This window comes from Protopterus annectens, chromosome 13.part0, assembly GCF_019279795.1.
Source record: "Protopterus annectens isolate FY-2018-M chromosome 13.part0, PAN1.0, whole genome shotgun sequence".
Lineage (NCBI taxonomy): Eukaryota > Metazoa > Chordata > Ceratodontiformes > Protopteridae > Protopterus > Protopterus annectens.
In genome coordinates this window covers 721,601,244-721,626,692 of record NC_056747.1, presented here as the reverse complement: position 1 = coordinate 721,626,692, position 25,449 = coordinate 721,601,244, and the positions used below count along the sequence as shown (strand labels likewise).

General features: G+C 43.1%; 1 protein-coding gene across 3 annotated transcripts in view; it reads left to right on the top strand.

The window, feature by feature from the left end:
• The window catches only part of IFT20 (intraflagellar transport 20), a 304,459-nt gene that overhangs the window by 263,384 nt on the left and 15,626 nt on the right, over positions 1–25,449 (top strand). For all 3 annotated transcript variants that reach the window (XM_044054407.1, XM_044054409.1, XM_044054408.1), the window contains one exon: positions 2,147–2,250. In XM_044054407.1, coding sequence (XP_043910342.1) covers positions 2,147–2,250 — 104 coding nt within the window. The remainder of the gene's footprint in view (positions 1–2,146; positions 2,251–25,449) is intronic.

Below are 25,449 nucleotides of genomic sequence, written 5' to 3'. Positions count from 1 at the left end.
GTTCACTAGACGGCACCTCCTTCTCAATGCTAAAAAAACAAAACTTCTCCTTTTCAATCCTACCACTCGAGGGTCCCCATTACATTTCAACATTTTATCCAATGACACCACTGTTATCTCTCCTGACACATCAACTAAACTGCTAGGAATAACCATCGATAACAATCTCACTTCGATCAACACATCAATAACATCATCAAAACTGTTAATAAAAAATTGGATCATTATACCGTATCAAACCCTTTCTCACACCTTCTACCAGAGCTACCATTGCCCATTCCCATCTGATTTCTACCCTCTTTTATGCCTCACCTATCTTCACTAACCTTAAGAAGGCCAACCTAAATAAACTAGCAACTTGTTACAATAGCATTGCCCGCTTTGCCACCAGTAACCCTTTCAGAACACATCACTGTCAAAACCTAAAACTCCTAGGCTGGCTGGAGCTACAAAACTGTCTTTTGATATCCCAACTCACCATTGCTCACAAGATACTGTACCAACCTTATAATACCCCTATACTTTCTCAACTTTTAATCCCTTACAATAATCTTACCTCCCTTCGATCTTCTTCTAAACTCATGACCAAATCTGTAAAGTCCCATAACTTAGCTGGTGACTCTCTGTTCTCTAATACTGTAGGAAGGATATGGAATCAGCTACCCACTGATATCACTCTAATCCCCTCCTTACCACTCTTCAAACAAAAAATCAAACTATACTTCCAAAATCACTGGCTCTGCTCCTGCAGGACTCCTGACTGATCTTCTTCCTTCCCCCTATACTACTAATATCTTTACACTATACTTATTTACTTTACTTCGTCCTTCTTCCTATTTGCCCTGCTACTCTCCTCCTATTCTCCTACCCTCTCCTCCTTTTTCTCTCCCCTCTCCTCTTTTGCATCACAATACTCTTTTCCACTCTACACTTTCGCCTCTTTCTCTCTTCTGCCTTTGTATTTCTTCTGTAACTCCTTTCTGAGTCTCCCTTGCTACTTTTTTCTCTCCAACGGATTATCAAATATATGTTGCTAATCATAATTGTTTTGCAATGTGTTACTGAATAATAATATTTTGAGTGTATTCCTTAGAAATTTATTTTTTTTTTGTGTTACTAAACATATATTCTTTTTGTACTGAATTTATTTTATAATTTGTCTCCTTGTAATTTAGTATCTGTGGAGCTTTTCTCCCCGGGCCTCTACTGAAAATGGACATATATCCAGCTAGACTAGCCCGGTTAACAAATGTAAAATAAATAAATAAATAAATAAAATAAATTATTTGCTCCCAGTACCTTGGTGTCTTTGCCAGTTTTCTCCAGTAAATTTCAACCCCCTCTAGCCTATTCTTTGTACGCCTAGATGCAGTCATCCCTATCAGCAGAATCTTCTTTCTCCATTCCTTTGTTGGCATGTTGAGTCACTGGCATGGACATTTGACTAGTACATGTTTTCCTGGTTTTAAGTACAGTTTTGAAATGCTCATAAAAACGTTGATCTACTGCAATATCAATAGCTTTAACAAAATTAATTGCCTGTGTTTACCTGTATCCTAGAATTTGTTTGAAATTCCACATTGATCACTAAAAATAATCTCATATGCCAGTCCACTTTCATACATGATGGGTATGTTGTCTGTTTTGCCTACAAACTTGGTTTGGGGAGAAACAGATGGTTGCTGTGGAGGGATTTTAATGGCTGAAACAGCTTACTATTTTATGGAAAAGAGTGGGTTTTTACATTAGTACTGCCATGTAGGGGAATAGTTCATCTGATGTTTGCAGAAAGTCAAAGTAGGAGTATAAAATAAATGGGAGTATGTGCAGTGGCAGAAGTCACGTTAAAATATGAATTGTAGGTATAGTAGTTGGAAAATACTAATGGCAGGGATAAATAAATCAGTGCATTATCACTGCAGCTGCTAACAGCTGACAGTCAGTGCAAAAAACTGTGGAGAAGGGAGTTCCAGCACCGATGAAGAAACCTGGATCAGTTAAGTTAGCAGAGCAGTAGTGCTACAATAAAAGTTATTGTGGAAGGAAGGTTAGGCATGTAGTAGTAATGTCTGTCAAGAAACAAACAAAACCTATAACATGGTGATGTACAGCTACTAAGCAACTTGTGAAATGTTTTTCCTCACAGGCAATATGTGCAAGGAATCTACTTAAGTCAGTTGCCAAACAGAGGGAAGCACAGCAGCAGCAATTACAGACTTTGATAGTGGAGAAGAAAATGCAACTTGAGAGGTAAGAACAGGGTCCACTATCTCTTGGTGTGTAAGTAAGAGAGGGAGAGATTCAGATACAAGCACTGGTATTGTGTCATTCTTTGATGCTGTTACACATAAAAAGTACTCTTTCATCTGAAATGATCAGGTCCATTTTCTTTAGTTTGAGTGCGTTTCAAGCATCTTATGGCTTGGTTATCATTACATTACTGCGTGCATCTAACTTTGGGTCAGATCAAGATCTTTATTACTATTTAAAAAGCTGATGTTGATGTCATTCTTCAGATCTCAACATTTCTGTATATGGTCTGTATATTCATCATTATGATCACCACTTCAGTAGCCTGAACTGTATGTTTTTTATCCTGCATCTGATATAACTGGCAAGCTTCAGGGAACCTTCCAGTAGCGCATACCGTTAGCTTGAGCTCAGCAGACTGTAAAAGTCAGGTTTGGATGCTAGCCCTACAGAGTTTTCCTGTTGCTTGTATGGGCATTTGAGGATCAGTCGGCTAATGCTGTTAGTATGTTGGGCTGGTAAGTTCCCTTCGGGGGAAGGGGGTAACTTCATCTTTACTTTTTATTAGAGCAACCATACTTTTTCTGTAAAAGATTTACTTAAAGTTAGGAAAAAGCATTTTTGTTGACTGTGTCATGACTTCTGTGTGTACTTTTAAATGGGAGCTTCACTTTTTTTTTACTTTTGTTTTAAAAAGCTGTTAAAAGTTGTTTAAAACTGTTTTACGTTTTGGGGCTGGGCTAAGTGTTTATTTTTTATTATGTTTTTTTCTGGGAAAATTTTTCTTTTTTTTACATCTTACCTGTTTTACTGTTGCTGGTAAATTACCCCAAGAATCAGACACCATTTTTGGCTTGACCATGAAACAGTGTACAGGTTCCTTAAAAAGAAAAAGATTGATCTGATGTTGCCAATTTACATTCACTCCTCAAAATATGGGTTTGGATCTGATCCTCTGATCCAACTTGGATGTTGTTTCACAGCTTGTGGATACTACAAAGTCTCTAGCTCCTCCCTTACCAATAATGCTGTAGTCCCCCTCATGCCCCAGATCTCGTTTGCTGCCATTGTGAACAGATGTGGAGCTGGAGCTGTTGTGTGCTTTTTCAAAAATGATACGTTTTTATACTTTTTTCTTATTACTATCAAACCTTTGACTGTTATCCTCCCTTTACCTTTTCATAGTTTGTAATTCTTACTGCTGGTAGTTCTTAATTACTATCATTGGTGATTTATTTTTTTCCTTACAGCTTGTTGGTTTCTTGTTTCTCCGTTCTGATAGTTTGATATTTCCTGTGAGTTGTTTTTGATTAGCATAGTTGGTCATTTTTTCTCTTACCATTAGTCAGTATTTCTTAATACCGTTGTTGTTTTCTGTATTTTTTTCCATTTAGTTTTATTTAAAAAAAAAGTAGTACTTGTAGTAGTTTTCGTCTTTGTTATTGTTCTGGTATATCTAGATTGTCTTAATCTGTTGTATTGTGGTTGTTGCTGTAGGATATTATTATTATGGCAGATTAACCGTCAGGTTTTAAGAAGTGCAGCAAATGTGGACATAAGATCCCGTTATCTGATGCCCGTAATCTATGCGTATATTGCTTGGGACCCGAACATTAGCAAACTTTATGCTCCATTTGTAAGGCTTTTAACAGAAGAGCATTGATTGAGAGGAAGAACAAATTAATTATCAAGGGCCTTCTTCCTTCGGCCTTTGGGGAATCACAGACTGGAGTTCAAACCTGAGAGAAAGGAAGCAAAAAAGAGGCCTTCCAAACAACCTGGCTCCTCTCAGTCTTCTTCAGATCCAACCTCAGAACCATGGAAGATGAACCAAAAGACTTTGGATCCGAAACATAAGTCTTTGGATCCGACGGCTTCAAACAGCATATCCGTCTCTTCTGATCCAACCCATTCAAAGCCTAAACAACTACACAAGGACAAGGTATGCGTCTTCCGTGGATCCATTACCCTCTTGGTTCCCATTGCCCTTCCTGGAACGATGCACATCTCCCTCCATAGCCTCTTCCCATTTGTCCAGAAGCCTCACAGAAGCAGATGTGGAGAGAATGATGAGGAAGTTTCTTTCTAAGCTGTCAGAAAAAATGAGTCATCCAAGAGGTCCCCCCAGACCAGAAAGGATACGGATAACCTATTACAAGAGGAGTTTGTATTCCTGGAGGCATTTGGTACTGGCTCATCTACTTCCTGGGTGACTCTGCCTGCTGATTAGCTCATTGATTTGATCTCTCAGTGGGCATGGAAGGAACCAGATTCTGTAGAGCCAGCCTCCAAGAGACCAGATAGTTTCCTGGCACCACCGAAGGGCAGGCAATTTTGGAATAAAGGAGTACCATTGGATACTATGGTCATGGCAGCAGCCACCAAAAAAGAGCTCTTGGAAAAGAGTTCTTCTGTTTATCACCCTAACAGGAAGTCTAGGGTGCTGGACAGGTTTGGGAAGCGAGTTTATGCATCAGGGACCTTTGCACTCAGGTTCCTGAATTACTTGGCACACTAACAAACAGATTACAGAGGTATTTCATCAAGGAACTCTCAGAATCGCTCTCAAGGACTAGTACTTCTGAGGCAAAGTCTTCTGTTGCTTCACAGTTAGTGACCGTTCTGTCTATTTCAAACTCATTTATGAGGTTTATTTCACATGCAGCTGAAGGAGCCTCAAGAGTGGTAGGTTCAGACATTTCCATCAGGAGGCATGCCTGGATGCATCTGTGTGATTTTGCGGAGCACTTTAAGTCCTCCTTCGTCAGTACTGCTTTTGACAGAAGTTCGTTATTTGGCCCCAAGGTGAAAGACACACTCTCCAGGTGCAAGAAAGATGGCAAGACCCTGTCTACTGTGGGCATATGTTTTTCAACCCCTCAAAAAACGTTTCCCAGGAATCAACAAGGTGGTCGAAAGATGTGGTTCAGGAAATCCCAGGGTCTGGTCCATGATCCCACATGGAGAGAATTTCCTCAAGGGCAGAGGAGGGACTCAAATGGGAGATGCTGCCCATGTGGCAGAGGAGTCCTGCAGAATCAAGGGTCCAGAGATTCTTTCTCTGACAGTCCTAATAGTGCTCCTTAAAGGAGGCCTGATTGCCCACCTCTGAAGGCAGTCAGGGTCACTTATCCCTGCACCACTGAGCCTGGCTAGACATAACAAAATATACTTGAGTGCAGAGGATTATTTCCAGAGGCTGTACAATTCCTTTTTCCCTACCACCACCATCATAACAGAACAAAATTCCTGATGTTCCACGCAGAGGAAAACAGCAGCTTTGAAAATACAAAAGCTGTTAGAAAAAAAGTCATCCAAGAGGTCTCCTCAGACTGGAAAGGATCCAGAACTTGCTCAAGATTCCTTTTAGTGCCAAGTCTCAGCTTCAACCATCTCAGACATTTTCAACACAGTTAAAATGACAGCGGCTCTTCCTTTACTGAGAGTTCAAACCATTCGTTTTCAAGTCAAAAGGGTAGTCTGGAACTAATTACTGCCAATCCTGAAAGATAGTACAGACCCTGTAATTTATGCCACGGCAATAGTTCTACTTCCACTAGCAAGATATACAATATGAAAGTTCTCCAGTGGACATTAGCAATCCAGTGGTCCATTTTACATCAACTTGTGTCCACCAAGGTCAGCATCACTTGCGCCTACAAAAAGTACCTTTGTTGGTGGATTCGCTGAAATCAATTATCGCAGGGCCTTCCATTCATCCTCCTTCAGCCCAAGGCCATAGTGATTGCAGTCACTTCCCAGATCGGTTGGGGGTGGAGGGCATTTAATGGGGAAGATTGTTCAAGGCACATGGTCCCTGACTCTCCATTTTTCTCTTTGGCAACAGATAGTTTCAGATAACTGGGTTGTGAAGAACATTCATCAAGGTTACTGATATCATTCCATATCCTGCAGATCAGACTCTCATTTCCATTGGATCTTCATCTAATGCTGTCCCAAGGAGTGGTAGTACCAGTCCCCTCCTTCCCAGGTGGATGTTTTTAGTGGCAAAGTAAGAAATTGTTTTGAGCCCAGTCCTGGATCTTTCTAATCTGTTTGTGATAGTGCCCAAATTCCAAATTATGTCATTTTACAACCTGTTACTACTACTTCCTCTTTCAAGTTTCCTGGTAACATGAGACTTAAAAGGTGCTTATCACCACATCCCTAATCATCCAGATTTCAGGCTTTTCTTAAGGATTTGTGTATCTGGATCACATTATCATTTCTCTGGCTTATCCTTTGGACTGTGTACTGCACCAAAAATGTTCACAAAGTGTCTAGCTGCAGATATTGCTCATTGCATGCTACTGGATAGCCACATTTTTCCATATTTAAGACAACTTGTTTATCTTTCCAGAGTCTTTTTCAAAGTGTCAGGAATCTCTTACACAAGCTGGGATAACACGACAACATTCAAAAGTATTTATTGACTATCACACAAGATTGTGTTCCTGGGATGTCAACTAGACACCTCAGTTTAAAGAGCTTTTCTTCCACTGGAAAGAGTATAGGTATACCTAGAGCTACTTATAAGGTTTTCCACTCAAACTTCGGTCAGTTCAAGGGAATGCCTCAGGAATTTGAGTTTCATGGCCTCTATGATTTTCGTGATAACCCTAGCACCTGAGAATGATATAGTGGTATCTAAAGTCTCTTTGGTCCCAGCACCAACACACTTTGAGTTTTCAAATTCCAGTGCTGAGGTTTGTCTGAAGAAAAATCATGTGGAGGAGACAACAGATATACCAAATAAATCCAACTGGCTGGCAACAAGAAAAAAGGCAAAAGTGTATTTTTTACAATTTATTAGAGCTTTCGTCTGATAAATTACCAAACTTCTTCAGATAAACCTTCTTACATTAAACAACCCTTATATAATGATATTACATGACATCACATAATGCAACAGCCAATAACAGCTCCAATACAAAATTTTAAAAATGACGGGTGGTAAAAAACAATACATTTTGGACCATATAGCTTACTTATACTTACATATTATTTATATTTTATTTATTTGCTAAGACTAATTTCCCGGGTCCTCCCAGGGGATCTTTAATAACCTGGTACACTACCAGAAATTTAAAGCTGTGAGTAGGAAATTTGCTTATGTGCTTAAAAAGCGCAAAATAAAGAGACCTGGTGGCAAATGTATTTGAATGCTGGATACCCCCCTGGGCTAAATGAAATGATTTCCAAAAATAGCTCCCTTAAACAATAAACATATGACAGATGTTTATAATATTTGTATTTGGATATAAATATGTGTATATATTTTGTAAATATAAGTAAGATATATGGTCCAAAATGTATTAATTGTTTTTTACCACCCATCATTTTTTACATTTTGTACTGTTCCTGTTATTGGCTGCTGCATTATGTGATGTCATGTAATATCATTATATAAGGGTTGTTTAATGTAAGAAGGTTTATCTGAAGAAGTCTGGTAATTTATTAGACGAAAGCGCTAATAAATTGTAAAAAATACACACTTGCCTTTTTCTTGCTGCCAGCCAGTTGGTTTTTATTTGGTATACTTTCATGCTAGGTAGTCAGATCTCGCCTTCATTTTTACATATTGTTTCAGAGCAGATCCTCTGCTCCGACTCGACCGGTTTACAAGCTGGAAGACTTCTGGTTGGCTCGTGGCTAAGCAGGTATCCCATGGTGCACCAGTACAATCCCCAGATCTCATTTGCCACGTCGACAAGTTTGGTTGTGCTTCTCTTGGCTCTGGCTAAGTTTTTCAAAATTCTTTATATTCTATCGTATTTCAGTGCTTTAATAGAACCTTTATTGTATATTTAGTGTTGCTAATATATTAAGCAGTTGTATTGCTTGCCCTTTTTGAGTGCAACTTAGTTTACTAGTGGTTATTGGTATCCTGTGCGCCAGTTCGTTTTAGGCGCCGTTGCACATTTTTTGATTATTAGGTAGAGTTTTTGTCGGTTTTCCGCTCTTAGTCAACAGGGGCTCCTGTTGTCTTTTCTGTTGTTATTCTGACCTTTTTTGGTCACTGTTGGCAGTTAGTTTCTGCTATTTTTACATTGTTTTGGTGGGGATCCGCTTGTGAATTTACTAGGATTGCAAGTATACTACCTGTTTTTAGGAATATAGAAATTTATTGTGTCATTTACGGTTTCTCTTGTGTGCATGGGCTTTCCTTTTTGGTCTGTTTAAGTTAGAAGACCTAGTTTCACTACACTGGGCTAAGCCCATTTAAGTTAGAGGACCTAGTCCTTGTGGAACTCCTTTAGCTAGCTTTCTGTACACCGGGTAGGCCCGTTTAAGTTAGAGGACCTAGTCCTCGTGTAACTCCTTCTTAGGGTTAGGCCTGTTTTAGTTAGAGGACCTAGTCCTCCTCCTTTTTCTCTTTTTCATTCTCTTTGGCTTTTGTGTGTGTAATATGTCCAAGGAAAGTAAGGAGCATAAACCCTCGGGGTTCAAAAAGTACATGAAATGCTCCCAAAAAATGTCCTTAACGGATGGCCGCAGTAGCTGTGTCTATTGCCTAGGGGCCATCCACTTACAGGAGTCGTGCTTGTTCTGCCATGCTTTCTCTCCTAGAGTGTTACAGGAGAAAAGGAACAAACTCATACTCAAGGGTCTATTGAATCCATGCTTTAAGGAAGCACTATCCAGTTCTTCGGCTTCCTCTAAATCTGGAAAATCAAAATCCTCAAAAAGGCCTTCTCCGGCACCATCTGGTGTCTCAGAGCCACCTCCTAAACAGTTGAAATAATCCAAATCTACCTCCATGACTCCTCGGCCTTCGGAGATGAAGGAGAGCATCATGGTGGTGTCAGAGTTGGTTACAGGTGTTTTGGAACTGATCTCTGAACCTATTGATACAGCAGTTGACTCTGCTACTCGGAGCCGGTCTGTAAGCTCCCTACCGGTTTCCGTAACAATTAAGTCTCCAGTGCCCTCCAGGTCAAGATCCCCTACTATGTCTTCCAGGTCTTCCAGGAGCCTTTCAGAAGACGACATTGGAGAGGGTAGTGCTGAGACTCCTGAAGTCATCTGCCTTACCAAAATTATTGTTGGGTCTGACCCAGTCGACTCTGGAGACACTTGGCCCAGCTTTGCCCTTGTCTGCTATTCCTCCTCTGAACCATACTGGCCTTTCACAGCTGAAGTGCTTAGTGCCAATGGAGGAAATGCTGACTCCAGCTCACCTTGTTGCTGCCTTAGAGCCGGGTTCGACTCTGACACGCTTGGTGCCATCCGTTATGTCCAGGGGCCAAAGCTCTCCTGTCGGCACCGATAGGGAGGGTTGGAATCGATCTTTGGTTCCGAGCCTTCCTCTCGGTGCTTCAGCCAGGGTGAGCTCGGACCCTGCATATATCTGGGAGCCAACAGCTCTTGCTCCAGTACCAACCCTCATCTCTTTAGAGCGGAGGAGGTCTTCGGAGCCAGAGAGGCTGGCATTTGAGATGAAGAGGAGCATGCTGCCTCATTCTCCAGCCCCTACCAGTGGCACCAGCACTCTTCCCCCGAGAGCACCCATTTCAGTCTCAGCCCCTACTCTCTCTGGAGACAGCAGAGACCCGCAGCCTCCGGAGCCATCGGCTGGTGGCCACCACTCTTCCGAGGCTTCCCTGGAGTATCCTTCCAAGGAGCCACCTCGGAAGAGGTTATGTAAGAGGAAACATATTGACTCCCAGGATGAGTCTTTGACATTGGACACTGACCTCGAGGAGTCAGAAAGGTCCCCCAAGTCATCCTCTAATGATGTCTCCTTTGTAGACATTTTAGAGATCCTTAGGCAGAGGTGCGACTGGCCCACTGTTAACCCTTCTGATGAGGAGTTGGTGTACCTGAAGGCTTTCAGGTCTCAACCTTCTGCCTCTTGGGTGTCTCTACCTTTTAACGAACTGATGGATCTAGTTAGTCGAAAGGTGTGGGATACTCCTGACACCGTGGAGCCAGTGCCCAGGAGACCAAATAAGTTCTTGTCTGCCCTTCCTGGTAAAGAGTTCTTGTCTCAGGGTGTTTCCGTAGATGCCATGCTGGTGGCAGCCGGCCACGAAGAAGGAGTTAGTGAAGACTTCTTCATCTGTTCATCCGCCAAACAAGGCGTCTCGACAGATGGACAGATTTGAGAGGCGTATTTTTAGTTCAGCGGCCTTTACCCTTCGATCGATGAACTATCTCACGCACTTCACAAAGTTGCAGAGGGATCTCCTCAAGGAGTTAGGAGATTCCATACAAGGTGCGTGTACTGAGCGAGTTCCAGACAAGATTTCTACTCAGTTGTCCACCTTAAATTCTGTGGTTAACTCCTCCATGCGACTTATCTCTTATGCTGTGGATGGAGTGAGTAGAGCAGCGGGTTCCAGAGTTGCCTTGAGGCACCACTTCTGGATGCACTTATGTAATTTTGCAGAACCGTTCAAGTCTACTTTCACCAATGCCTCATTTGATGGTTCCTCATTGTTTGGTTCCTAGGTGAAGGATACACTCACTCGGTGTGAGCAAGAAGGAAAGACGCTTTCTGCCATGGGAGTGCGTTTTACTGTCCCTTCCAGACCATACCCCAAGGGTCAGAGGGGCAGTAAAATGTGGTTCAATAAGTCCCAGAGGGTCTTTCCTGACACACAGGGTGAATCCTCCTTCAGAGGAGGAGGAAATGGCAGATGTCGCCCTAGAGGCAGGGGTGGCCCACAATACCAACAAGGCCGTGATTCCTTTCGAGGACGGCCTTATCAGCACTCCTGATGTAGAGCCCGACTGCGCTTCTCTGGGGCCGGTCAGGTGTCGCATTTCTTTGTACCAAGAAGCCTGGCTCAATATCACCCAAGACAAGTGGGTACAAAGAGTTGTTACCAGAGGCTATATCATACCCTTTTCCCTATCACCGTTTGTTCCCAAAAGGATCCCAGATGTACCACCCAATCACAGGGATCAGGCAACTGTGGAGATCAACAAGTTGCTCTTAAAAAAAGCCATCCAGCCCATCCCAGCAGACCAGATAGGATCCGGAACTTACTCCAGGTTCTTTTTGGCTCCAAAATGAACCGGAGATTGGAGGCCAATATTGGTCCTCAGCAGATTGAACGAATCAATGAAGAAGGACAAGTTTCGGATGGTAACACTGCAGTCTGTACTCCCGTTGTTAGGGAAAGACTTTTGGATGTGCTCTCTAGATCTTCAGGATGCCTACTACCACATAAAAATGAACAAGGCATCCAGAAGCCATCTACACTTCCAACCTAGAGCCAGTCACTATCAGATTTGATCTTTGCCCTTTGGTCTCACCACAGCCCCCAGGGTGTTCACCAAATGCATGGCAGTAGTGACAGCTCACCTGAGACGTCAGGGATTCCAGGTGTTTCCATATTTGGATGACTGGCTCCTGACTGCCCCCACCAGGCATCTACTCCTCCAAAACAGGGACGCCACGATTCAACTTTGTGCTCAGTTAGGGATCTCCATAAATTGGAAAAAATATGCATTATTGCCCTCAATCTGTGATTTTTATAGGCACAGAGGTAGACACAGTGAACATGATGGCTCGTCTCCCTGCCGAAAGGGCAGAGAACTTAATCTCCCAAGTTCAACGTTTTCTCCCGTTGCGAAAAGTCAAAGTGAAGTGGGTTCTTCAACTCCTCGGGACTATGGCTTCCACAATTCTATTGGTACCATTAGCCAGGTTGCACATGAGAATTCTCCAGTGGCGTCTGTCTTCCCAATGGTACTTCCAATCTCTCCCACTGAGTCATCCTATCCTGCTGACGGAATCATGCAAGAAGGACCTTCTTTGGTGGATAGCTCCCAATCAACTGATCACGGGTGCCCCCTTTGTTCCAGCCCAACCCATTGCCACTGTGACCACGGATGCCTCCCAGATCGGGTGGGGGGGGGGCATTATCTCGGCAGGACTGTCCAAGGCACATGGCAAGAACACGAGGCTCATCTGCATATCAATGTTCTGGAGATGAGAGCGGTGCTTTTGGTGTTGCAAGCACTTCAAGACCTTCTTCCTCTAGGGACAATTGCGATACAATCAGACAACGTCAGTGGTTTGGTATATCAACAAACAGGGTGGTACCAGATCTTACCCACTCTGTCGGGAGGCCATGCGAGTTTGGGAATGGGCAATTTCTTCCCAGTGCTTTCTGGTTGCAACGCACATTCCAGGGACGACCAATGTGATAGCTGACAAGCTCAGCTGGGCAATCCTAATGCCTCACAAGTGGTCTCTGAAACGGGAAACAGTGGATCAGATTTTCCGGAAATGGTGACAGCCTTGCAGTGACCTTTTTGCCAGCCCAGTCTATACCAAATGCAGCAGCTATCTTTCCCCTCATTCCCCCTCCGGGGGAGACTCCCAGAGATGCTCTGGCTCACAATTGGCCCATGGGACTTCTGTATGCCTTTCCTTCAATCCCACTCATTCCCAAAGTGATTCAGAAAGCCAGTCGGCTGGGAAGCAAGTTGATCCTCATTGCTCCTTACTGGCCTCGTCAGGTCTGGTTCCCCTTCCTCGAGCCTCTCCTGCTGGATGATCCTTGGATTCTGGATCCATCTCCAGATCTATTGACACACATGTCGGGTTCGCTACACCCCTCAATCCACACCCTCAAATTGACAGCTTGGCTGCTGCAGTTCCATCCATAGTCAGGCTTCATGATGCATCATCCTCAGTGTCACATATTCTTATGTCCTCCCGTAAACTTTCAACTAGGAGGCTGTATGGCAGTAAATGGAAAAAATTTTCTATTTGGGCACAGTGAATGAGTGTAGATCCATACACTGCTTCCATCCCTGTAATTCTGGATTTTCTTTCTGAGCTTTTTCAGCAAGGATCTGCTGCTGCCACTATCAGAGTCCAATTGGCAGCAATTTCTCATCTTCACTTAGGTTTTCCAGATACCAGTTTAATGTCTCATAAGCTATGCATGACCTTTTTGACAGGGGCCACTCTATTGAGACCACCTCTGCAAGAACCAGTGGCTTCTTGGGATTTAAATTTTGTGTTGTCCAAATTGACTTCTCCCCCTTTTGAACCTTCCCACTCATCTTCTCTAAAATTTTTGTCTTGGAAGACCTTGTTTTTGTTAGCAATCACATCAGCTAGATGGGTATCGGAGCTACAGGCCTTGTCTATTAAGCCACGTATTTGATTTTTCACAAAGACAGGGTGTCATTACGTACTAATCCCTCCTTTGTCCCCACAGTTTGTTCTAATGCTACCTTAAATCAACCAATAGAACTCCCAGTTTTCTTCCCTAACCACTGTAAGTGCAGCTGAGTACTATTTTCATCAGCTAGACGTCCATAGACAACTACATTTTTATCTACAGCGGGCTAAGGTTTTCAGGAAATCAGATCAATTATTAATTTCCTTTTCTGACTCTAGACTGGGCTTACCAGTTTCTAAAGTGTGACACTATCTAATTGGATTTCCAGTTGTATAGCCTTTATCTGTAGCTCGGAGGGCAAACCTTTACCCTGTAGGATCAAGGCTCATTCTATCAGATCGCTGTCTACCTCTGCAGCCTTTCAAGCCAGGGTACCACTTGATAATATTTGTGCAGCAGCTACGTGGGCTACCCTTCACACTTTTATTACACATTACAAATCGGATTTGGCATCCAGGGGTAGAGCATCCTTTGGCTCCACGGTGCTCAAAAGTATTTTCCAGTGAGCCACCCAAGAATAAGGCGCTAGGGACGCTGTCCCATATGTAAAAATGAAGGTGAGATCGGACTACCTAACATTAAGAAGTTATGTACTCAACATAATGTCCCATGATGGTAGTGCATCTCACCCTTTCATTTTTACCAACCCACCCTCCTGCCCCCATCCTGGAAGATCTGCAAGTAATAATTTGGTTGCCCTTGAATGGAGACCCTTTAGTATTGGTTGTTTTTATGGTTGTTATTCTAGTGAGCAGCAAACAAGATCTGGGGATTGTACTGGTGCACCATGGGATACCTGCTTAGCCACGAGCCAACCAGAAGTCTTCCAGCTTGCAAATCGGCCGAGTCCCATATGTAAAAATGAAGGGTGAGATGGACTACCAACATGGAACGTTATGGTGAGTAAATAACTTCCTATTTTTCCTGTGTTTGGTTTCAGTTATGGCTTCTGGTAGTTGTAATGAAGGCAATGGAGCTGTTTCCTTATTGGAGATGTCATCGTGTTTCACTGTTGCAGTCATCACTGTAGGGTTCTTCCTGCCGGCAGGCAGTCCTCGGTCGGCCAGAATCCCAAAGTCTGGGTCCGGCATTGGCTGTTCAGTCATGCTCCCTGATGTCAGAGCGCTAGGAGTACAAAGCTGCCAGCCGACACCATGTTCTCTAGTCTTTCTTGCCGTGCGGTGAAAGCAGTTCGCAAGTGCCGGTCAGCTGACTCCTGATATTTTTTTCGTGCTTCAGTCCGAAGACTTACTTCTTCTTCTCAAAGCTAAGTACCCCGTTGGGGAAACTTTTTTCTTGCTCCAGTCCGATGTCAGAAAAAGTTAATAATTGCATTTCTTGTGGGAAGCAAATACCTCATAAGGATTTCCATTCTTACTGTATTCCTTGTTTAGGCCCTGACCATGACGTAGCTAGTTGTCAGTTTTGTGCTAGATTTAACCAACGTACGATTAAGCGCAGGTACGATTTTGCTTCTCACTACTTTGGCAGGCGATTTAATTATAAAATGTCGTCAGACATGCTTCCGACTACTGGAGTTCACAAATGACGCAAGGATAAGGACAGGCCTCCGAGGTCCAAATCAGATGATGTTTTACAAGCAGAGCCAGCTGCAGGTTCGGTCGTCGTTAGTGAGGCGCTTTTGCAGCCCCTGTTGTCAGCCATTTCAGAACCGATTGCTGAAACGGACTCCCACGAGGAGCCAACTAGGCCTTTGAGCACTCCAACTGCTGGACCTTCGGTCAATGCTCCCTCGGATGGGTCCGGAGCCGCTGTGCAGATACCGGCTTCTGAGGGAGTTTTCAGGCCTACACAGCTTCTGATAAAGGCAAAGACAAAGGCAAAGACTCCTTCTAAATCTAAGACACCAGCCCAGGCCTCTTCTGATCCGGGACCCAAATTTCAGAAACAGCTACTTAAAATGGTGGAGGACTTACTAACCATGATTAGGGGTTCACATCCCCCTCCAGACAAAAGGCCAAGGCAAGAATTGGATTATGAATCTTCTGATCAGGAATCTATTTCTTCAGTGTCTTCCTCTGAACAGGAATATACTTTCCCTCCTTATGAGGATTCTGATGCTGAGGAATCCATTCCATCAGCTTCTCCCCCTGAGGATTTTTCTTTTGGGGAAACTTTACATGACATGAGGGAACATTTTCACTGGGAAGGACAGGAGTACTCGGAATCTAAGAGAAGGCTTAGAGATTTCCTCCTTCTTCCCCAACATAGACCCCTGGCTATTCCTCCTATTTTGGATATTGTGGATGATGCCTTTTCTGAGGCTAATTTAACTCCTGACTCCTTTCCTCCAGCCCCTCTGCTAAGCCCGACAGATATTACAGGGTCCCTGACTCCCACCAGTTCCTTTACAAAAATCCTACTGCTGATCCAGAAGCCATTTCTCAGGGTCCTAAGGGGGTTAAGGCCGCTTCTGCTAAAAACCCTATTCCGACAGATAAGGATTCCAGAGCTTTGGAGAGATGGGGCAAAAAAGTTTACACTTCTGCAACTTTATCTATTAGGGCTTTAAATTGTCAATTTCATATGCTAAAATATCAGCAATTTCTACTGTCTGTTATGAAACAAAAACTGGATACCATTACTGCATGTGCAGATAATAAGGAATTACACGATTTGATGCATGCCACTGAACAAGTGGGGAAGCATGGTTTACACTGTGGTTTTAATGCCTTGGAGGCTTCTTGCAGGGCGGCTGCCTCTGGCACAGTCATTAGAAGGCATGCTTGGTTAAAGGAACAAAACTTACGTGATCAAGTGAAAGCAAAGTTACTGGATGCTCCTGTTCAGCATAATGTTTTGTTTGGGTCTAAGGCTGAAGAGGTGATAAAGGAAATGGAGGATAAGGCAAAATCCATGCAAATGGTTAAGGATTTCTTACAAGTTCAGCCCCCAAGATTTAGCAGAAATTGGCCAACTAAAAATTGGTCCTTTCCCAGCTCGGACAGGCCTCAGAGGGGTAGATATAGGTGCTCCAGAGGGAGGGCCCAAGCACAGACCTCTTACAGACATAGACAGTGGAGTGCTTCCACCCCCAGGGATGGAGAGGACAGACCTCAATCTTATAGAAAACAGGCTCAATGACTCCCCCTGCATGGCTCCAGGAACTTCTCTCCTGGAAGTCCCTCTAGGAGGAAAACTCTCTTTTTCAACAAAGTTGGACTTACATAACCCAAGACAAGTGGGTTCTGGATGTAGTTTCAAGAGGTTACAAATTCCACTTTCATACCTTGCCAAGACCAAACGGATGGCCAGACCTACCAAAACACCAATGGGCAGAGGCATTAAACCAGGTGAGATTCCTCATGGCTATGAGGGCCATAGAACTGGTTCCACAATCAGAGACGGGGCAAGGCTTCTACTCCAGGCTCTTCCTAGTTCCCAGAAAGCAAAATTCATGGAGACCCATCCTGGATCTCTCAGTCTTAAACACTTTCTTGGAGATACCAAAGTTCAAGATGCTTACTCTGCAACAGCTCCTGCCAATGTTGAGCAAAAATGCATGGATGGTGACATTGGATTTAAAGGAGGTTTATTTGCACATCCCTATCAGACAGGAGTGCATAAAATACCTCAGGTTCAAGGCCGGCTCGAAACATTACCAATTCTCTGCGCTGCCCTTTGGCTTGTCTACTGCACCCAGGGTCTTCACCAAGTGCCTGGCACCAGTAGTAGCTTATTGCAGACTCAAGGGAATTCAAATTTACCCTTATTTGGACAACTGCCTTATTCAAGTGGACAGCAAGGATGTCTTACTCCAGCACCTGAAATTTGTTCAAAATCTACTCAAGTACCTGGGATTCACTGTGAACATAAAAAAGTCAAATTTGACACCCACACAACAGATAACCTTTCTGGGTGCTCTTCTAAACACAACAACCCAGATGGCATTCCTGACATCCAAAAAACAACAGCAGCTGGCTTCAACTTTCAAAACCTTGGTGTCAATAACTCAGCTAACTGCAAGGAAATTCCTGCAGGCTTTGTGTTACATGGCCTCCTGCATCCTTCTCATACCAAATGCAAGACTACATATGAGAAAAATACAATGGTACCTAAAAAGTGTATGGTCCCAGCATTGCCACAGTCTAGACACATAGATTGCTGTCTTGCCTTGCCTACAAAAGGAATTCCATTGGTGGACCATGGCATGTCTTCACAACAAAGGGAAAGCCTTCAGTCTGCCTCCAGCCAGCCAAGTGTTAACCACGGATGCCTCGGATTACGCATGGGGAGCCCACTTGCAGGGAAAAGGTCAGCAAGGTTTTTGGACAGAGGATCAGAAGCACCTACATATCAATTTAAAAGAGATGTTAGCTGTACAGAATGCCCTCTTGGCTTTCAGGGATCTCCTACAACCAGGACAACTACTGATACGGACAGACAACACCACAGTTATGTGGTACATAAACAAGCAAGGGGGTTCACACTCCTACCCCCCTTTGCAGACTAGCCATGACTCTATGGAACACAGCTCTAGCTTGCAAAGTGGATCTACAAGCTCAGTTCCTGCCAGGAAAACAAAATATTCTGGCAGACAGCCTGAGCAGGAACCTGTCAGACCCACACGAGTGGATGCTAGACACCCAAATATTCAAGATGATTACAGAAGCCTGGGGCTGCCCGGACATAGATCTTTTTGCATCCCCCCTCAACCAGCAGCTACAGATTTTTTGCACAAGAACATTTCACAAGCTAGTATGGAAAGTGGATGCACTATCATTCAGTTGGTGAAACCTCTCGGGGTATGCCTTTCCGCCACTACCTCTTCTTCCACGGGTGTTACTAAAGATCAAGCAGGACAAGCCCAAGATGATGATTTTACTGGCCCCAAATTGGCCTCGTCAATTTTGGCACTCAACACTGATGAATCTATCCCAGGAGCCTCCTTGGATTTTACCTCAGATTCCAAATCTTTTGTCCCAAAACCAGGGCCAGGTTCTACACTCTCATGTCAAAACTCTCAGCCTAGCAGCCTGGCGAATTCAGGGTCTATGACTAATCCTTTCCTTCCCAAACAGGTCATGGATGTCATCTTAGAAGCCAGACGGCCTAGCACTAGAAAATCTTATGCAGGTAAATGGAAGAGATTTTGCACCTGGATGCATGCTCAGGATTCGGATCCTCTCATTCCTAATATCCCACTGATTTTACTTTACCTGACAGACATGCTACATAAGGGTTTATCCTTCTCCTCCATAAAAATACATGCCTCGGCTATCTTTGCACATTGCAATACAGATCCTCCAATCTTTTCTCATCCACTTCTGAAACAATATCTCAGAGGAGCAAAGAATTTAAGGCCCCCTAGGACACTACCCATTCCTGCCTGGGACCTCAACTATGTTCTGGAAAAACTCACTCTGCCTCCTTTTGAGCCTGCTGCCACATCTGATATTAAGTAGTTATCTTGGAAAATGGCTATCCTACTGGCTTTGACTTCAGCCAGGAGAGTCTTGGAGTTACAAGCACTCATGGCTGTGGAGCCTTATATTATTTTTCACCAAGATAGGGTGTCTTTAAGGACCAATCCTACTTTCATGCCTAAAGTGGTTTCCAAAGTGACTTTAAATCAAACTATTCACCTGCCATCTTTTTTCAATAATCCAAAAAATAAGGGGGAAAGGATCTTGCATTCCTTGAATGTACACAGACAACTTCGTTTTTACCTGGACAGAACCAAGGATATCAGGAAAACAGAGCAACTGTTTCTTATGCATCAAATTCCCAAGGCAAAGCTATTTCAAAACAGACCATTTCTAAATGGATTGTTCATGGAATCAGATTTTGTTACTCTCATCATGGAAAGCAAATCCCAGGAAAAATTAGGACTCACTCTACCAGAGCTGCTGCTACTTCAGCTGCCTTTCTCAGAGGAGTACCTACCAAGGATATTTTGGAAGCTGCAACTTGGAGTTCAGTGCATACTTCCTCTAAGCACTATAATCTCCCTCTTTACTCTAAGTCTAGGGCAGGCTTTGCTTCTGCAGTCTTGCAGGGCCTTCTAGCCGCCCCTTCTACTCTATAACCACCACCCTTTACCACAGCTTTGGGATTCAACCATACAGTGATGACTGCAACAGTGAAACATGATGAACATAGTACAGTTGTGTACACTTACCGTAAATGTAGATGTTCGAGTGTCTTCACTGTTGCAGTCTGGGTTACCCTCCCTCCTGTCCCCTCTTATACTTTCATTAGTGTGGTTTCTTACTTCACCCTTCCTCTGAGGTGTATTTGCTACAGGGTATGGGTTTTTTGTTGTATGTTACATTTTTGTTTTACTATTAGCCTTCACTCTTGGGCACCTGACATCTGGGGCAAGAAAAACTGGAGAACATGGCGTCGGCTGGCAGCTTTGTACTCCTAGCACTCTGACGTCAGGGAGCATGACTGAACAGCCGACGCCGGACCCAGACTTTGGGATTCTGGCCGACCGAGGACTGCCTGCCGGCAGGAAGAACCCTACAGTAATGACTGCAACAGTGAAGACACTCAAACATCTACATTTATGGTAAGTGTACACAACTGTACTTTTCAGCAGCTCCGGGAATCTGTGGACAATTTAACCTTGCTAGTGCAGCAGCTAGCTGGACGACCTAATGACATTGGGTTACCAGCATATGGTAGTTGTGACTACCAGAATACCCCTGAAATCCTCAGGGAATGAGTTAATGGAGTCAGAAATGGAACTTTTCTTCCACCAGGACCAGCAGAACAACTGGCGGAAGGGATTACACCAGAAGAGCTGAAACCTGCAGTTTTTTCGCTTGATTCATGGCTTAACCGGAGCGTACCATCTGGAGCTCCAGTAATGGGTAACAGTACTTTGTTTGATAAACTGCTGGATGAGTTTAAAGATAAATTAACTAATTTTTGTAAACTCCAGCAAGAGGATAAATACTTTAAAGAATGCCTTAAATGTAAACTTGTAACTAAAGGACTCCAGTTATGGAAATTCCCAACCGGGTTAGAGCAGAATTCACTGTTACATCAGGAGCTCCTAGCCATGTTTGATAAACATGGCTGCGAACTTATGGAGCTCCTGATAGAACATAACAGCAAAGCCATGGAAGCGTTACATGCTGATATCAAAGAGCTTAATGGCAAAATTGTGAATAGCCATCTGTTTGGTGGTTATAAAAGCCAATATGACTACATTTTCAAGGACACTGACAGTTTGTGCGATTCTGTTTTCTGCACAGGAAGAACAAAAAAATTGGCACGAGACAGATCAGCATATGCACAAAGCTTTACCACCTTTAGGGCAAAGTGGGAATAAATTTCCTAACAGACAACAACAGGAATATGATGAAACCTGTGAAGACTCGGATGCTGAAACTGTCCCTTTAATTCAACTGGAGGTGCAGAGATCGGAAAGGTTATGGAACCGCAGGCAACAGAACCAGGGACCATATCCACAAACCAATCGCTGGAAACACAACAGCACAGGAATGGGAACAGGAACAATCGATATTAGAGGTGATTAGTGACTTTGACTGTAAAATTATTGAAAACACTGCTCATGATTTTAAAATTTATAATTACAGTACAATTTCCCTTGGTGAAGAGTGTGCTAATTTATTTAGCAAAGGATATACCTTCATTCCTAGCAAATCTGTGGATGTTGTCAGGCTGATTTTAGATTTAAAAATGTATGTCAGGAATTTGAATTTACATGTGTTATTTAATAATGAAAGTCTTACTTTAAGTAATACTGGAACTAGTATTTGAATTCCAAATGTTTTTAACCCTGATGTGCATCCTATAGTAAAGGTGTTTGAAAAAGCCTGTGAAATAGATTTCAGATATTATTCTTCACAGCTTGATTATGTTGATAATATGTCTGATATTGATAAAAGTACATTGGAGTATCTTAGATGATACAGTGACCTTAGGTTCATGTGCCCAGACAAGGGCGGGGGTATGGTGATTATGCAACAAGATGACTATATTCAAAAAATGTTTAATATGTTGTACAGTGGAACATATGAAGATGTGTCTATCAATGAAGTACATCTTGGTTATAAGAGAATAGACTGGGAATTACTGGATATGCTTACACAGGAACAGATTTCTATACAGGAATATACCTATATGACAAGTGATTGGCCTAGGATCCCAGTAATATTCGGGGTCCCTAAGATACACAAGGATATAGTTGATCCACCTTTAAGGCTTATTGTGGATTCTGGGAAATCTAAGACCAGTTACATAGCTAGATTCCTAGATAAATAATTAAAAACAATAGTAAATAATAATCGAAATTTGTGTCGTGATTCCTGGCAGTTCCTCACCATTTGTAATAAATTAAACCCCTTTTCTGATGGTATTTTTATAAGCATTGATGTAAAAAACTTGTTCAGTAGTATCCCCCATGAGCAAGGCAAGGACTGGTTTTGTTTATATCTCCATGAAGCAATGAAGTTACATCAAAACAAAATTAATGTTTATAACCAGTTGTTAGATATGGTCCTAAGCTTCAATTATATACACTTTGAAGGACATTATTACAGACAAATGGAAGGGGTAGCCATGGGGTCAGCCTGTGGCCCCCCCTTTTTGCAAATATTGTCATGGCAATGGTGGGAAAGGGAATATCTGTATTCAAGTCCTTTCTATTCCTATATTAGTATGTATGTCAGGTACCCGGATGACCTGTTTATTGCATGGAAAGGTCCACTGGTAGAAATTAATAATTTCATTGTATATATTAACCAGACAACTGAATTTTTTAAATTCATTCATGTTGTGAGCTTGGATAGTGTGGCATATCTAGATGTATTGATATCAAAAAATCTAGTAGGTTTGAAATCTAACATTCATAGAAAACCAACATTTTCAAATACATATTTGCACTATTCCAGTAACCACCCCACCCACGTAAAGAGGGGAGTTGTGAAGGGCCAAATGATTCGTGCAGCCCGTATGGTCTCAAACTATGAAGATTTAATAGCAGAGTGTACTCACATGTCTAATATGTTTTATAACAGGGGTTACCCTAGAAGAATGGTGAACCAGATATGAAATGAAGTTATTTTAAAACGTAATCAAGGTGTTTATGTCCCATTGCTTCAAGAGTACCATGAGAGGCCAGAGATGGTAAGAGAAGGGAATAGTAATAATGGTAATACAAATATTATTAATGGTATTACTATTATTAATATAAATAATGATGTCAGCAATGTTGCAGGGAATAGGAATGCAGTAATGTTTTGCCCTTTTGTTACCACACATTGTGATAATGGCAAGATAGTTAGGGACATTTGAAACAAAAATTGGAACATTATCAAAATGGAAACAGATTTGACAACTAGGTTAAGAATTAATCCTAACATTGTATACAGGAGGGGACCCAATTTCAAAAATATTTTGGAGCGACAACCAGTAGCCACCAGTGTGGGTAAGATGTTTCCTTGCGGCACATATAATCAGTGTCCATATGTATATAATGGGTCAAGTATAAAAATAGGCAGTAAGCAAATCCAACTCAGGGGTAGATATAGGTGTTATACACAAGGGATAGTGTATATTGCATGCTGTTCAGAATGTCCAACATTTTATGTCAGAAAAAACGGACGTAAACTATCCCAGAGGATTTATGAGCATATCTGTGACATCCCTCATAGCAAGGACACATATGTGCTTTTTAAGCACATAAGCAAATTTCCTACTTATAGCTTTAAATTTCTGGTAGTGTACCAGCTTATTAAAGATCCCCTGGGAGGACCCTGGAAATTAGTCTTAGAAAATAGAGAGCAAATATAACTGAATACTGGATACCCCCCGGGGCTAAATGAAATGATTTCCATAAACAGCCTCCTTAAACTAAAAACATATGACAGTTTATAATATTTATATTTGGATATAAACATGTGTATATATTTTGTAAATATAAGATATATGGTCCAAAATGTATTGATTGATGTTAAGTTGTCTATCTCACCCTCATTCTTGCTGGTTGGGTTCGGAGCCGATCCTCGGCTCCGACTCGGCCATCTTCAAAAGCTCGAGAGCTGCTTACTGGCTCGAGGCCCCCCTATATCCCATGATGCCTGCCGCTAGATACCCAGATCTTGTTTGCTGCTTCTGCTGCGAGGTTGCTTTTGCTGGCTCAGGTCATATTTTTCGATTTTATTGTTAGCATATGTAAAAATTTATATTGTAGTTGGTGTTTAGAATAGTTATAGTAGTTATAGTAGTTGTAGTTATCTATTTGTAATTTAGTCTCCTTCCCTTGGAAACTCGTTTTCTTGTTAGAGAGTCCCTCCCTCCCCCGTTTGTTTTCTTCAAGGTAGCCGTTTTTAGTTAGAGGCTAATTCTTGTTCTTAAATTTTTATGTAGTAGTTTTTTTTTTATTAGAAATTGTTGTAGATCAGTAGGTTTATTTACCTTTTCTTGGATAATAGAGTGTGTGTGCTGTTAGGATGTGGTAACCTGTGTTGAATGAGTGTGTTTTACTAGTTACCTACTTCCCTTCTGTTACTTTTTCTCTGTGATTGACATTTCCTTTTACAGGAATGTCTAAAGATATGAAAGTATCTGGATTCAAGAAGTGTGACTCATGCTGTCAGAAGATGTCACTGGCAGATGGTCACACTTCTTGTGTCTACTGTTTGGGCGCCCTACACCTGCAGGACTCTTGTTTGGTGTGCCACTCCTTTAGTCCAAGAGTCCTGCAGAAGCATAGGAATAAGCTAATCCTTAGGGGTTTGCTCAGACCTGAAGGGTCACCGGCTAAGTCCCAGCCAGTGAAACCCTCTAAGCCAACGAAGCCGTCAGCTCCCAGTTCGGAGCCATCATCAGTGTGGCATCTGCTTCAACTTCTGTTCCGGCTGGAACCGAAGTACCTATCTCCCAGTCGGCCCCGACTCTGGTGTCGGAACCGTCAGGGAGCCGAAAACTCTCTAGATCTCCATCCCTAGAGTCGATACACTCGGCTCCGAGGTCGCCTCTGTTATAGTTGGAGCAAAGTCACCGATCCCACTCTTCTCAGTCTTCTAGACTATCTAACCACGATTTGGAGAGAGTGGTGAGCAGGCTTCTAAAATTGCAGGCCTGGCTAAAATGTTATCCAGCCCCCCTCATCAGGGTTCGGCTCTGCCTGTCTCTGCAGTAGTTCCTCCTTCGACTCATCCCTTGAGTTCGGAGCCGGAGCTTGCTGGGGCTCAGATCATGGAAACGGTGGCGCCAATACCTACCCTTTCGGTTCTGTCGTCGGCTACGATCGCCTTCATGGTGCCGTCCTTGGAGGGATCTGGGCACCGGGACTCCCTCGTCGGCTCTGAGGGGGCAAGTGGCATCGGACCCTTGTCCGACCCCAATGTTCATCGTGCATACAGCTGCAGTCATAACAGAAGGGTTGTCCTGCCGTCAGGCGGGTCCTCGGTCGGCCGAATTCCAAAGTCTAGGTCCGGCGTCAGTTGTCATCGCTTCTTCCCTGACGTCAGTGCGCCAGGGGTATAAAAGAACCAGCCAACGCCATTTTCTTCAGTCTTTCTTGCCGCACGGTGCCTGAAGCAGAAGCAGTTTGCAAGTGCCGGTCGGCCAGCTCCTGAAATTACGAAACATTTTGCAACCGAAGTCTTCTTGAAAGCTAAGTACCTCGTTGGGGAAACTTTTCTTGCCTCAGACCGATGTCAGACAAAGTTAATAATTGTATTTCTTGTGGGAAGCAAATACCGCAAAAGAATTTTCATTCCCTCTGCATTCCTTGCTTAGGCCCAGACCACGACATCTCTTTCTGTCGTTTTTGTGCTACATTCAACAAACGCACCATTAAGCATCGGGCGGAGTTCGCCCAGCACTATTTTGGCAAAAAATTTAACTATATTATGTCGTCGGATTCTCCGACTCCAGTTTTGTCTAAAAAACACAAAGATAAGGACCGACACACGAGGTCCGCGGCCTCTACCGACACCACGCCAAAGCCGACTACAGGTGGTCCGGTTCTCAGCGAGGCACCTACGCAGCCCCTGCCTACCGACGACACTTCTTTGGCGGTGTCTTCTGTGCCCGAGGTCGCAGG